This window comes from Kryptolebias marmoratus, linkage group LG9, assembly GCF_001649575.2.
Source record: "Kryptolebias marmoratus isolate JLee-2015 linkage group LG9, ASM164957v2, whole genome shotgun sequence".
In the NCBI taxonomy this organism is placed as follows: Eukaryota; Metazoa; Chordata; class Actinopteri; order Cyprinodontiformes; family Rivulidae; genus Kryptolebias; species Kryptolebias marmoratus.
Genome location: NC_051438.1, coordinates 14,990,272 through 15,005,251, shown reverse-complemented (window position 1 = coordinate 15,005,251; position 14,980 = coordinate 14,990,272). Strand labels below are relative to the sequence as shown.

At 43.6% G+C, this 14,980-nt stretch overlaps 1 protein-coding gene across 3 annotated transcripts in view; it reads right to left on the bottom strand.

Annotated features, from left to right (window-relative positions):
* The window catches only part of gabrb2a (gamma-aminobutyric acid type A receptor subunit beta2a), a 39,338-nt gene that overhangs the window by 20,911 nt on the left and 3,447 nt on the right, over positions 1-14,980 (bottom strand). For all 3 annotated transcript variants that reach the window (XM_017424163.3, XM_017424166.3, XM_017424164.3), the window contains exon 4: positions 4,232-4,452. In XM_017424163.3, coding sequence (XP_017279652.1) covers positions 4,232-4,452 — 221 coding nt within the window. The remainder of the gene's footprint in view (positions 1-4,231; positions 4,453-14,980) is intronic.

Genomic DNA, 14,980 nt, shown 5'->3' with positions numbered 1-14,980 from the left:
ACTCCAGCAGATTTGATATTTGACACTTTATAAGAGTTAAGGTACCAACTCTCCAAAAAGAGTTAAATTAACACTTTCTGGTGTGGACCCATATAGACACTTTAAAAGTGTTGAAATCAAATCTGACAGTGTTAATCTGGGCCTCCTGGATTTGCTGTGTACGGCGTACATTTCGAAAAGCCTGCACCACTCGTGTGCACGTTTTCGAGAGAGTTTGATTTGTTGGACTTTGGCACGCACAGGATGTTTATCTTGTGGCACTGCAGGGAGGGAGATTTGGAAGTTCAGCTGCATCTGTCGGTCCACCGATTTACTGAAACGTTTATGGCAAAAATAAAAACAGCAAAATGGAGTCCGTGCTTTAGCATTGCGGGATTTACGGTGGGAATTCCAGCAACCACGGCTGTAAAGTCAGAGAAAATTAGACGTTTTAAATAAAATACTGTCACTTGTTTTGCATTTGCACTCCATGTATTTTAACCTAAGTATCAATAAAGCACACTGTGCTGCATCAAACATTGTCATCACCTCTGTATAGTGAGATATTAACCTCTGTTTCAAATGTTTAATATTTTGCACATCCAGAAAGTTTGTGGATCATCTTTCCAGCTATTTTCTTCCTTAAAAATCCAGATATTTAACCTCCTCTGAAGATAAATGTAAACTACAGTGTACAACCTACAAGACTCCCTCGAGGTGATTTTATCAGAATTAGAGTGTTATCTCTGGACAGGAAAGAAGAGACTTAAACCAATCAGATTTCAGGTGCACATCCTCCGTCATCCAGGATATGGTAAAGCAACAAAAAAAAGGGTAAAAAACAAAAACTATTGGACTTTTATATTGTGGGAATTGTTAAAGCTCCTCTAATGAGCAGCAAAACCTCTTCAACAACAGTATAGATACCAGTTGTTTTTGGTTTTAAGCCTATTTTTCAATAAAAAATCAGATTTCAGAGTAAGGATACAGTGTAGTAACGGAGCATTATTAGCTCATTTTACTGTTAGATTAGTTGATTTATATAACACCTGATAAATATTTGCCCCCACAAAGGGTTCAGCTGGAAACGATACGGTTCAGACTTGAATATCATTCATATTTAGTAGTCAAAATAATAATTATTATTTATGCATTTTGTATTTTTAATCAACATCTGTCGTGTCCTTGTCCTAATTTGTAAAAGTACTTCAACTATGCTATTATTAGGTGGATACGTTTGTGTTTCTTGTAAAGATGACCTGTTTTGATGATGTGTTTTAGGTAATTTGTAGGTTATGTGTGTAAATATAAAATGCAGCGCATTTAGGGCGCATTTAAATGATCTAGCCAACACAAATATGCTGAGTCACACACTCTGCGATGGTAAAGCTGAAGTTTTGACTGAAACAACGCTTAAGTGCCTCTTTCTGCGCGTGCGTGGGTGTGTGCACATTTTGCCGTGTTGTCTCAATATTGTGAAATTTTCTGACAAAACGCCATTATGCGCGGCACCTAAACTGAGCTCCATGTTTTCTGAGTAAATGGCTGCTTGGATAAAAAGGCACCCAGGAAGATGTTTTTTAAACCGAAAAGAGCTCCAAAGGGTCTCATTGCAGCCTAGTTTTGTTTTCTGTTCTCTGCTGCTTTTTTGCTTAAGGAGAACAATTAGTATCTTACCTGTTGAAGATAGCTCTTTGAACACCTTCAGTTTGAAGAAACTGTTTAATTTTGGTTAGATATACAAGCTAATGGCCGCCAAGACCAAAGTGGATTTCTGCCATCTTGAAACTAAAATCTCAGAAATGTCGTAGCAGTTCGTCGTCGTCATTTTGCACGTTACATGATGCCCCTCAGGTTGGACTCGAAACGCTGCTGCTGCTATTTGTGCTTGCAATTAACCAAAGCGTTTAATGCAATAAAGAACTGTAATGTCAAATTGACAGCTCTGAGAAGGATCACATCATAGCATTCACCTGAACCTGATTTGGACGTTTGGAGCTGTTTTAAGATGGCAGCAAGCCCACCTGATTTCGGCTCCGCTCAGACTAGCTCTTAGCTCATCAATCTGGTCAGAATTAAGCTCTGTTTCTCCAGAATGAGACCGTTCAGAAAGCTATACACAAGAGGTAAGATAAAACTCTGAACCGTGGCTTTCAAGTTTTGACTCTAACTTCCTTTTCCAACACCGCTGATGTTTACAGAGACTCTTTAAGGCACTTGGACAGGATATGCGTTCTTTGTCCCGTTCAGAGTCACTGCGTCTGCTGTCCGTTATCATGCCCTCCATGTTCACAAAGACAAGCCTGCTTGTCTCTACAGGTACGCGTCAGCGAGCTCCGAGCCAATGAACATCTGCCGGGGCTGAGTTTGTGTCTGGAGGAGCATCAAATAAAACCTGGACCAAGTCCTCGAAACCAAACGACGGGGGGGACAACGTAACCCCATCCCGTTCGACAACTCGCCGAGCCTGCGCCAACTTTGGGGCTCCTCTGCAGAAGCGTGCGTTGGGCTTACATAACCGAGGCAGCGCGTTGTAAAATTACATTTCTCCACTGCTCAAACAAATGCAGCGATGAATAATCTGGTGCAGTGCAGATGCTTTAATTTTTAAGGCAGTCTTTGCGCAAGAAGGGCATCTGAGTCTAGAAAGAGAATGACTGAACACACACACACAAAGTCGATGACAGATCAGAGCAGGCAGCAGCACAGAGATGGACGGGTTGAGTTGGGCCGTGCGAGCAAACCCGCAGCATCCCTACAAATACACACTGAGTGTTTGTATTGAACTGCTACATTATTGATTATAAATGATCAATTATGGATGGCAGCCTCCTCACAGGCATCACAGTCCAGCACCAAGAAAGAGACGGGCTGAACCGCTGCATACGATCAGACCCGGCCTCGTTACAGGAAACATCCCATCAGTTTCTGATTTCGACGATCAGAGGACACAAAACACTACAGGACACAAACGTGCATCACGGCTCGCACCGTACTTTAACTCGCATGGCTCCGACAGAGACTCGAGAGGTTTAAAGGGGAACAGACAGATGGACAAACAGATTGTAACCCAGACGCCACAGGAGTCAGATGAACAGGAGTTTTACTCCACAACATGGCTCCGCTTTTCAGAAGTGGGGTTCTGTGCAAAGGTTGTGAACGGTTAACATCTTATCTGTTGTAGATACAGAGCTCTTTGCACTCTGTCCATGAGGCTGACACCCTGTCTACCTTTAAGACTAGGCTTCAGACTTTCGTTTTTGATAAATCCTATAGTTGGGGTTGGTTTGGGTTTTCTTAGTTCTGCTGCTTTAGGCTCAGACTGCTGGAGGACAAACTGAGCACATTTCCTCCCTCTGCTGCTGTCTCTACTCGCTCTACTCTCCGTGTTTGTACATGCAACTATTACCACATTAACCTGAGTTTTTCTTTTACTTTAATCCTATAGAAACTACACCTGGACCTGTCTTTCTGTGTCTGTCTGCGTCTCTTTCCTGTCCTTTTTTAACCCCAGCCAGCCAAGGCAGATGGCCACTCATCCTGAGCCTGGTTCTGGTTCTGCTGGAGGTCTCTTGCTGTTAAAAGTGAGTTTTTCTTTTCCACTGTCTCCACCGTGCTGCTCAGGATGGGAGACTGTAAAGAAGTGAAGATTCAAGCCAATCTGCTGGCTTCTTCAGATAGATGACTTTTACTAATTGTTTTTTTTTTATGATGTATGTGAATGTTTTTATACAGTGCCTTGAGTTGACCTTTGTTGCGATTTGGCGTTATAGAAATAGCAGACCAGCGTGGACTGCTATTGTCTTCAAACAACTTCAGTCTTGAAATGCCACCATCACGCTCAGGGTGGTGTTCTCACATGGTCATCTTCCAGACTCAGTGGCAGAGCCTAAAGTTCTCTCAGAAGCCACTCGTCTTCAAATCATCCTCAAATAATGACCCACTTATTAAAAAACAAAAAAAGTTATTTATGCTGCCTTTTGTTACCAGAGTCGTCTATTAAAATCTGATCGCTAAAAGCTGCTTCGCATGAAATGTCTCGCCTGACTTTGGTGTTTTCAGTCTTGCTGAGCGTCGCAGAATGCAACACCTCTGATGGGCCTGCATTAATCCAAACACCTGAGACGTGTTTGCTCACACCCCGTCAGCTGACTTGAGGCGTCACTGTGGGTGAAAATATTCTTTCCCACCTGCCTGTATGTATAGAACGTATACATTTACACAGAGAGACCTGTGTGACAGGTTGGCTCACCGGAGTCCGTAGAGCACCGTCCCATCAGGGTGGAGCCGGATCATGCGGTTCTTGACCGTGACGCCGTGAACGAAGGACTTCTTGTCGTTGAGGAAGTAGGTGTCGGGGACCCAGAGCTGGTCGGCCACTCGGTTATCCAGCGTCAGGTTGTAGGCGATCTCGGAGTAGGAGAGGCGCTTGTCCCGCCACGCCTGCTGGAAGTACATGGTCAGGGTGTAGTCCTGGGGGGCAGACAGACAGGGGGGGTTAGTGATCATTCACGAGTAATAAAGCACTTTCTAATTCAAACGTACAGGTTTAAGGAAAGTTGTTTTATCAGGCGGGCCGCTGCTTTGAAGCGCCCTTATTACCGTTCAGCAGTTTGGACAAACCAACACAATAAAAAATACATCAAAATGTGCTGTTTGATCAGGATTCATGTACAATGATTCCTGGTAGCAGTGCAATGTGAACAAAATTAGCAAAAAAAACCTGAAAATTTCCACAAACAGGAATGAGATTTTGTCAAAACAAGTAGCTCAAACGTAACGTGTCGCTGAATGTTGAACTTTAAATGACTGAACTGGCATTTTAATGTCTTTAAAACTTGCAGACAGTCATCCCTGGATGTGCATCTATAACTGAATAACTTTTGGAGTCAACCCCATTCAAGATGGCTGCCAGAGCCAACTGACCTTAAAAACCATAAACATGGCTAAAACTCAAACAATCTGACAGATATTGAACTAAAACTTCGCGTGGTAGTAGCTGAGAGTCATTCACAATGCATGCTCCAAGTGCTATTCAAAGCACAAAATCTTTGCTTAAAATTTTAACAACAACTGCTGGAGTCCAACCTGTTTGTCTGTTAGCAAAATATCTCATGAACCACTGGACAGATAGTAATCAGGCTTTCAGAAAGTTATCACCGGATGGACATTTACAAGTGATTAACTTTTTAAGTCCAATTCAACATGGCCGCTACAGCCTATCAGACTTGGCAAACACAGAAATGGCTACAACTGGGTCAGTTTTGCTGTCGCTGAGCTTCAATTCGACGTGGTAGTTGCTGAGAGTCATGCCTAACCCATACTCCGAGTGTGACAGCTCGTGGAGTCGCTACGACGCGTCATTTTTTTTCAAACCGGTACCATCTCGTTGTAAAACTCTGACATAGAAGGTGAAGGAAAAGCAGTTTATTTACAGAACATAACTTCTGGGGTTTAGAAGTGAAAGGCAAAGAATTAAGTTCAGGGCAGAAAGTTCCTCCACAATCTCGGCAACAACATCGACCAATCCCCGAACGTTTGGAGTCCATAACCAAAGGGGAACTTCCTCATCTGGCTGAGCGTCTCATGCTGAATGTTTCAGCTTCCACTCGACTGAATAAAGCCACTTTCTCTTTTGCAAAAACAAAAAATTGCAAAAAATTCCCCCCCTCTCCCTTCCTAAATGCAGCTGAGGCTCTCTCCCTCTGCTGTCTGGTTTTACATAATAAAACATCCCGAGCTACCGAGATTCAGGACAGCTTCCCAGATTTCACCTCAGCGAAGGAAGAAGGGGGGGGAAAAAAACAAAAAAACCCAGAGAAGCAGTGTTCGTACTGTACAGTTTGTTTTTACACATGCTCAGAGGTGTTGTGCTGAACGGCGCCTCCTCCTCCTTCTGCTCTCAGTCTTCTTTTCTCTGCTTCTCACTCCTAAAAAAAGACCTAACACCCACACAGCCAGGGTAAAAAAAAAAATTAAAAAAATACAATAACAGCTCAAACAGTCGGATCTGCTCGGTTACATCGCGTTGAGGGGGGAGCAAATTTCAAAAATACAACCCGTGAAACAAGCCCCTTAAGCTTTTTCACTCCATCATCATTACCTATCGCAGAGTTGTTGTTGTTGGTGGGTTTTTTTTATATTTTTATTCATTTTTTTATGTTTCCGGGCCTTTTATTTCCATCCCAACATGCAAAAACAAAAACATAAAAAACCTCCCACAGCTCCATTTAGTTATGCTGATGAATCACTGCAATACTCTCTGAAACAAAATCATAAAAAAGAGGGGAACAAATATTCCTAACTGGACAATAATGGTTACGTTTAATGTGGTTTTCTAGTCTTTTAAATGAACACGTCGCTCATTTCCTGTAGTTGCCTCTGCGTTCGAGTTGGGTTGCTCAAGATGGCCGCCGCATCGGCTAGGCCTCGGCAAACCCCATCCCGATTCTTTTCGTTGAACTTTATTTATACAACACAGCGACGCAAAGTGCTTCACGGAGAAAAACAGCCTTTAAAACACTGGTAAAAACTCTGGTGAAAGCATTAAAAGCCTAAGATTCCTTGAGGGAGCACTCATCGCCCGCCGCCTTTTATTCCAGCGTTTTGGACTCAGGTCGTTTTATTTTGAGAAATAAGAAAGTCGTAGCCATTTTGGTTCAACCTTTAAAAAATGACGTTATGCAGAATCTCGCAATATCTTGTTCGTGCTTAGAGTATTGAGCATGAGGCTCAGCTACCACCACAGCAACCCTTAGCTCAATATTTGTAATATCGACTGAATTACAAATATTTGATAAAGTCGATTAGCTGTGGCGGCCATCTTTATTTGGGTTCCAAAAGTTAATCAATAGTAGACGTTCATCCAGTGATTACTTTCCACTCTACCGGTGGCACTGGTGATATGTTTTATGCATTCAAACATTTCGAAACGCTGAAACACATCGGCCGAGCACCACGGCACGGCAACTAACCGAAGTATCACAACAACACGTCAAAAAATTCCTGCAAATGGAAGGAACAAAAAAAGACTTTCAAACTTATGTATTCAACCAGTGGTTCAAAACCCAAGACTACAATTTTACTTTTACAATTATTAAACAAAAGGTAAAGCAACTATTTCTCACATCTGAGTTGCTACTTGTCTCATTTCTGCTTGTCTTTTTGCTTACCGGACTGATTAGTTTTCACAGAGTTTGGTGATTAATTTCCTTTAGCTGACTAATTATCCCTCACCACAATGAAAGGCGTGTAATTGCCTTCGTCTGTCTGCCTGTTAACAAAATATCTCACGAACCACTGGACGAACTGTCATGAAACTCTCAGAAAGAAAGTATCGGATGCACATCTACGACCGAACAACACTTGGAGTCAACTCGATTTAAGATGGCCGCCACAGCTAACCTACCTTACCAAACAGAAAAATGGCTACAGCTCAGTGGGTTTTACAGCTAATGAGCTAAAACCTGGTGTGATGGTAGCTGAGAGTCATCCCCAACTTGTGCTCCAAGCACTAACAGAGCTTTGTTTAAAATGTTATCATTAACTGTTGGAGTCAAGCCTGTCTGGCTGTTAGCAAAATATCTCATGAACCACTGACGGGATTTTAACGAAACTCTTAGGATATAGTCACTGGGTGTACGTCTACAAGTGATTAGCTTTCAGAGTCAGCCCAATTCAAGATGGCTGCCACAGCTAAATGACTTTAGAAAACACAAAGATGGCTGCAGCTGAGTCAGTCTAACAGATGTTGAGCTATAATTTGGTGTGACAGTAGCTGATAGTCATCCCCAACACATGCCCTGAGGGCTAATAGATCACACAAGATCTTTGTTTGACGCAGGGCAGCGGGCAACAGGCATTCTTTCATTAGTTAGGAGACGGATAATTTGAACACCAACTGAAGGAGGAGAAACACGGGAGTTATTGACGTTACTGAAGAGGACTCCAGTGTTGTACTGAGCTGCGACAGCATAAAATAATCCAACTTTTATTCCGTTTATCTGCCCCTTTTCTCACTTTGTTGCTGCACAAAAGGTTTGCACTGAAATACAACTTAAATCGCACTGTTCGCCTGTAGTTTTAGTTTTAAGTTGTTGTTTTTTTTCCCCTTGCGTGGAGATCTACCAGTCCAGACCTGCACAGGGAGCAGCTGGGCCTGCTGTAAAATGGCAGCACGATTCCGGCCCTGCAGATGGTTGCTGCTTACTCTCAACTAGACTTCGCTCGAACTTCCGCAAAGGCATGCAAAGCACGCTCGGTCAGGACAGCGAGAGGAACCGAGCTGCATTTAGTCTTTTAATGAAAGCGTGCAGGCAAAAGTGCCTCCTCATCAGGTTTAGGACACTTCAGTGAGGAGACTCTCATAAGCAGAGGACGAAAATTGCAAAGAATGAAAACATGATTAAAAAAAATCAAGTAAATCATCTAAACTTCAAAGCTCAGTATCTTCCCCCAGACTTCAGGATGGGAGGATTTTTGCAGAATCGTTAAAAAAAACAACAACCCAGCCGTAGATAAGTGCGAGCTGGGCGGTCCCGTGCTGGATTGCCGGTCTCCAGGGCGACCTTCAGTCTCCTTGACACAAATGCTTCTCTCACAAACTCCATTAACGTCACACAGACGGGCCAGTGAGCGTCGGTGAGGGAGACATCTTGTGGAGAGCGCCGACATTTAAAAAAAGAAAGAAAAAAAAAGGAAGAAGAAGAAGAAGGGCACGACAGAGCAGAGCTGAATATAAATAAAGATCCAAACAATGTATATATATAAAAAACAATAATAACATCAAGGCTGGAGGCTTGGTGACACTGACTCACAGCAGAAATGAAATAAAAAATGATAAAAAAAAAACCACTCCTATTAGGAAGCTGACAGAGCGATCTGTCAGAGCACGGCTGGAAAAGTCCCTCCCTTACAACCACATCAGCTGCGCAGCGTGGAAACTTCAGACCCTCCAACACACAGACATCCACCATATTGTCGCCGCATCCGTGTGTCCGGATCTCCAGGAGCGGCTGGGAGGAATCTGCTGATGCTGATGCTGATGAAGGCAGCACTTTTCCGGGCACATCTCAAGCCTGATTATGATTTGTTTTTGTTTTTTGTGCATATGGTGGCTGTATGTAAGAGAAACCAACATCTTATCCTGCACACAGCAACCTGGATTAGATCTGACCGTGGTTTTAGCTGAAACGAGAACTCTTTGAACTAGAGACAGAGACTTTTTTTTTTTTTTAATTCGACCCAAACGGCTCATTTACAGGTCTGTGTAAAAGTTTACTCTTTATTTAAGTTCAAGCAGTTCCTTTTAAACAGTGGTCCTCCTGAATATTTCCTCAGGCCTCTTGAAGGTTTGCCTAAGTTTCCATTTGGATTTTGGCTCCTTTTTCCACTCATTTCTAGTCTAATCCTCGGCACGGAGGCCATCATTCTCCAACCAATCACCTCCTGTTTGTCAAGTTTTCAGCTCAGAGCTGGTTCTTACTGACCCTGTGGTTGTTTTATGATTGACTTTGGTATTTTTTACAAGATTTGTCTAAAAAAATTGAAACAAATTGTGTGTTTGTGAAAAAAAGTGCGTGAAGATCCCATTTTAAATGAGCTCATCCCTTGAGTTTAGCGGCCTTTTAAGGCCTGAATAGTACACTGGTCTGAGTTACGAGGCTTAATAACAACAACAATAATAATTATAAAAAAAACATTCCTCTAATGGTCAAGTACTGGACTGAAGTTGAGTTTTTAAAAAAAATCTGCTAAATTCCACATAGAAGCTCTGAAAACTTTTATCTAGAAAAAGCTTGCAGCTCTACTGATCAAGCCCACTTCCAAACATTCCAAAATAAAAAACCGACTCGAGATTTTTGCACAGCAAAGGGCTTGCATCTCGGGAGCTCACAGAAAAAGAAACGACGAAGGTTTCTGACCTTTTGCACGTCGCCCGCCAGAGCTTTACGACAGAAACAACGCAGCCAAAGCCGTTTCGGTCGCGTGTCGGCGCTCAGAGTCTACTGCCGCATTCCAGTTCGAGCCCAAGGTCTGTTCCAGACATTTAGCGTGAGCCAAGGGTCCCTTCGCCGCGGCAGCCATCTTGAACAACCGAACACCCAGCGACTGATTTCTTCATTAAAGAAGTTTTGTTAAAAATTCTTCCAGGTGGGATATTTTGCTAACAGACGGACAGAGCTGCCACCAAATAGTTAACAGCAAAACTTTAAACAAAGATTGTGTTCGTTAGCGCTCGAAAGCATATGTTGGGGATCAGTCTTAGCTACTACGACACCAGATTTTAGGTCAACATCTCTAATAACAATCAAAAACAAAGACAGAAACATGGAGGACCAGCTCTTTTACCGCCGTGGTCAGTTCCCCCCCACTTCCTTTGGGTTCACCACCATTGTCCCATGAAACCTTTGGGCTGAGGGGGAACGTTAGCGGGTTCTGATTGAGTTCTACCCAACCCGAGGGAAGTGACACCATGGACTTTCTGACCTCCTTGATGCTCTTTCTAATGGCTCGTGTTATTGAGCTCCAGTGGACAAAGTGCCTGAAAGAATCATTAGGAGGCCCATCAACACATTAAAGGCGTCTAATTAAACGGGCTAACTAAGTGCTGGTTTGAAGACACACAGCTTCCGCCGTCCTTCCACCGGCCGTAATTAAAGAAGATTGAGACGTCTGTAAACTCGGCGGAGCGATGATCCGACTGCGGGGCGCCACCAGAGCTGACGTAAAAACCAACCAGTGAGAGCACCGGCGCCGATCGATCAGTTTAAATCTCGGGAAGTTATTTTTATTCAGACAAGGGGTTTAGAAACGCTACAAACACACGAAGGTGATCCGTTAGACAGTTAAAAAGACAACACCTGCCTGCTGTTTAATGTGGTTTAGCATCTTACTCCCAAAAGACTCTGAAAAGCTTTTTTTTTTACTCGTTTTTATTAAATGGTTAAATATCATTAAATATCATTTTGTGCTTTTGTCGTAAATTTATTACTTTGTGAGTGAATCGAGCGTAACTGACTCAACTTCTCTGAACATTTTGACTTATTAACACCCGTGTTTCTGTGTGTGTTCATCTGTCTGTCTGTTAGCAAAATATCTCATGAACCACAGGACGGATTTTAATGAAACTCCTAGAAAGTAATCGCTGGATGAACATCTACAGCTGATTAACTTTTGGAGGTAACCTGATTCAAGATGGCCGCCACAGCCAGCCAACCTTAGAAAACTTTAAAATGGCCTTAACTCGATCGGTTTTACAGATATCGAGCCCAGATTTTGTGTGACAGTAGCTGAGAGTCATCCTCAACACATACTCAGAGCACTAACAGATCCTGTAAGATCTTTGTTCAAAACTTTGACATGCAAAATGCTATATTTTAAGAAGTGTTGGTTTTACTACCAAAGTTTTTTAGTGAAGCTCTAGTGTAAATAAATGAGAGCAGATAAATGTTCATGTAAATATAAAATAACAACAAAGGGTAAATATTTCTGCATAAACATGCAACTTTGCATTTTTAATTATCATTTGTGAGAAAAATGTAACTTTTTTTAAGAAAGCAGCTTCTCAAATATGAGGATTTGCTCTTTCTTTTTGGTAATATGCTAATTCATAGCCATAAAAATAATAACATATCTGACAGTTTTATCTTTCAGTAATTTGAAGCCACAACAAAACACCAAAACAGAAAACAACAACAACAACAAAAACAATAACAGCTGACTCATGTTTAAAATCTCACCAAACTTCCTCAAAGAGTTTCCTTTTGCTTTTCCTAAACTTTCCCAGATCCGACTAAATAAAAAAAATATATTCTTTTTTTTTTTTTTTTTTTCAAAAAAAGAGGAAAGCAAAAAAAGGACTGTTGTCATGGCAACGCCGAGTAAAAATAACACAAGCTTGTTTTCCACGAGCTGAAAATAAAATGGAACAGGATCGGTTTGGACAAACAAGATCAAAATGGTTGCTAATTCACAGGAGCTGCCTCCTTCACACGGGTTTCCTCCCTCTGGTCATCGGCGGCTGCGGCTGTCTGACGGCCAGATCGCCCCACACACACACAGCCCCCCTGTTTTACTCGTGGAGAGAAAACCAGCTCCCGTCAGGATAATGATCTTAATAAAACAATCGCTCACGCCCCACTAATTCCTCCATCCCAGAAGCAGCCACAGCTGCTTTTGTTTAAATCTTATAATTCACAGCCAGCTAATTAACATGCAGCGAGCGGCGTTAAAGCGAACAGACAGCGCCTCCTAACAACCACCAACCTCAGGTATTTTACATGTAATTAATGAGCGCGAGAACGAGCAGACACGGAACGCGGGGACTCGGGAGCGCGCACTGCAGCCACATTCTGCATATGGGCCGCATGCAGAAGGCATCATTATGCAGCACCGATAACCACCTCAACTCCTATTTAATCAGCTGCACACACAAAACAATACACTCTGCCTCGTAACTAGGGTCTGGTTCCTGAGTGTGTGTGTGTGTTTGTGTGTGAGTGCAGCAGGAACACACAGCCAACTTCAGCCGCACCGTTCAGGCTCTGCCGAGGAGCGACGGGCTTCTCGGACACGACATGATATCTGTTCCCTGTTTTTCACCAACCCCAGTGAGTCAGCACGGTCACACCTCGGACTCGGAGGACGCTTCCCTCTCAGAATAGCACATTTGTAATGTCACGCTGCCGCGGCGCCGAGTGACCGGCGCGCTTTTTATTGCCCGACAACACGGCTGACCTTTGGAGCCTCGGCGCCGTGGCGCGCTTCATGAGAGCGCGCGGCCGGAGCGGGCCTCTCAGAGCACGCCGGGCGACGAGCGCAGACGATGCCCTTCCTGTCAGCGCGCGGGGTGGAATGAAAATACCACAATCGCTTCAGTCATCTTCAACCAAACCGTAGAGTTCATTATTCACCACGAGGCTTTCTGGCTTTAATTAGAGGAGCGAGCAGCTGTCTGCAGCTCAGTCCTGCTTAGCACCACAATGCTGCACACACACACACACACACACGCGTCGTGCACACACTCATTTCAAATCCAGTCATATCCTTTCCATTTCACACAGCAAAGTCCTCCATTTTCCTCCTGGTTCTCGTTTAGAATCAGAAAGAACAGGAATAGATGGATGTTGTTAAAATCAACAGAAAGATCAGACTCCAAACCATTCTGCATGTTCACATAAACGCCTAAAAACTCAATTCACTCAAAATATACTATTTTTCAGTCTGTTTGTATGTTTTTTAATGAAAAAATGACAAATAAATGACTGTTTACAGCTGAAGCCACTTTCTCACTGAGTTGCGACGATTGGTGACTATTTGGCGAGAAATTAAAGGAGTCTCCGACGTGTTTCAAAACGTTCCCGGGAGGTTCTCCGTTTCCTCGCTCGAGTCACAGCTTTAATGCTGTATGTGAGAGTGTTCATTGCTCCGATGCGTTCAGTCGTAATTAGTTGTTTCATGATTGAAAGAAAGGTTGTGTGGCACCATGGTTGTGCGTGTTGGGAGTAAAGCCCTGCAGCCCTCCTGCGCGGACTCTAGTCCTGAAAATACAAGATGGCAGCTCCTGTGAACCCGGTCCGGCTGGCTCGCAGTTTCAGAATGTGAAATCTCACTAAGTAGATATGCACTCTACTCAAGGAACATGTTTTAATACTAACTGTATGAGTAATTAAATGTAGAAAAACAACTTAAAGAACGAATATTTACTACATTAAAAGTAACAGCGTTTACCTACTAAAGTTTTGAGTAGCAGCCATCTTGAAATCATAACTGGGGCTAGTCGGAGTTGCCCCCAACTTTCCAAGTGAGACATCCCACTTGGAAGGGGCGCTCCTGTTAAAACTTACAACTAGGAACTCAGGAATCCTAATTTCCCAGTGCTGTTTGAACGCACCAAGAGTCTAGGCCCCGGTTTTGCTGATTAGGCCCATGCAGATCTGTGGACCATATCAGGTGGAAACAACTGCAGCCAGGTGGACACAGTCTGCCTCACGCTGACTCAACATTCAGTTTGTTCCTTCCGGGCTACTGTAGTGACACGACAACGGGGGTCAAGACAAAGTTCTGCACAGCGTACAACGAAAAGTGCCACCGAAGGGAACAAAGGAAGTACAACAAATCCTACTTTCATGTGACTCCAAATGAATTAAAGCCCAACCGCGCAGAAAGCGTTGCATTTCCACCCATTGGTTACCCTAAAATATTACACATTGGAGCTTTGAAACCAGCGAGCAAAGGGGGGAAAAAAAAACATTATGGCTTCCACAGCTCCCACCGTTGTGCAGATGCTATTATGCTATTAGAGGAGATAGTGAACAGTGGTCACAGTAACCTTCGCCTCTCTTCTATCCCTTCCTCTTCAGTAGCTGTGCCAGTTTCACCCTCTGCAGCCTGTCCCCCCCACCCCCCATCCCCCAACCACTATCAGCTCTTTAATCTTAAAGCAGCCACCCCGTGATGATAAGGTCACAGGTCACAGGCTCCATTCTCATGATCACGGTCACGTTATTGATATCTCTGTTGGGTCAGACTCTCCACGCAGCTGCTTCGTTTTCCGTGTTTTAACGACAGAAAGGAGGAAGAGGAGGAGGAGGAGGAGGAGGAGATTCCAACCGGTTATGTAATTTGCAGTGCTTTTTCACAAGGTAACAACATGTGGAGCTAAAAGTCCTCAAGGAGTTTGAGGTTTGCTGCTTTCGGTATTTCATCTTCCCCTTTCTGTCTATATCTGTCGTATCAGAGCGACGCCTGTGCAGATCCGACTGGAAGAGCTTCTTTTTTTTCTTCTTCTTCTTCTTTTTTTCTGAGAAACGAGAGGGATGAAGGCTCCTGCGTAGCCACGGGGAGCTGCGTGACGTCAGTCGCCATTCTCTGTTTGTGCACACTTTTGTGTTACGTCGCAGACACTCGCGGATGGATGAAGCTGTGTCTTTTTCTTTTTTCTTCTACCCCCCACCCCCACCCCCCACCCCCTTTCCAGATGAATGCTCGCCTCGATGCC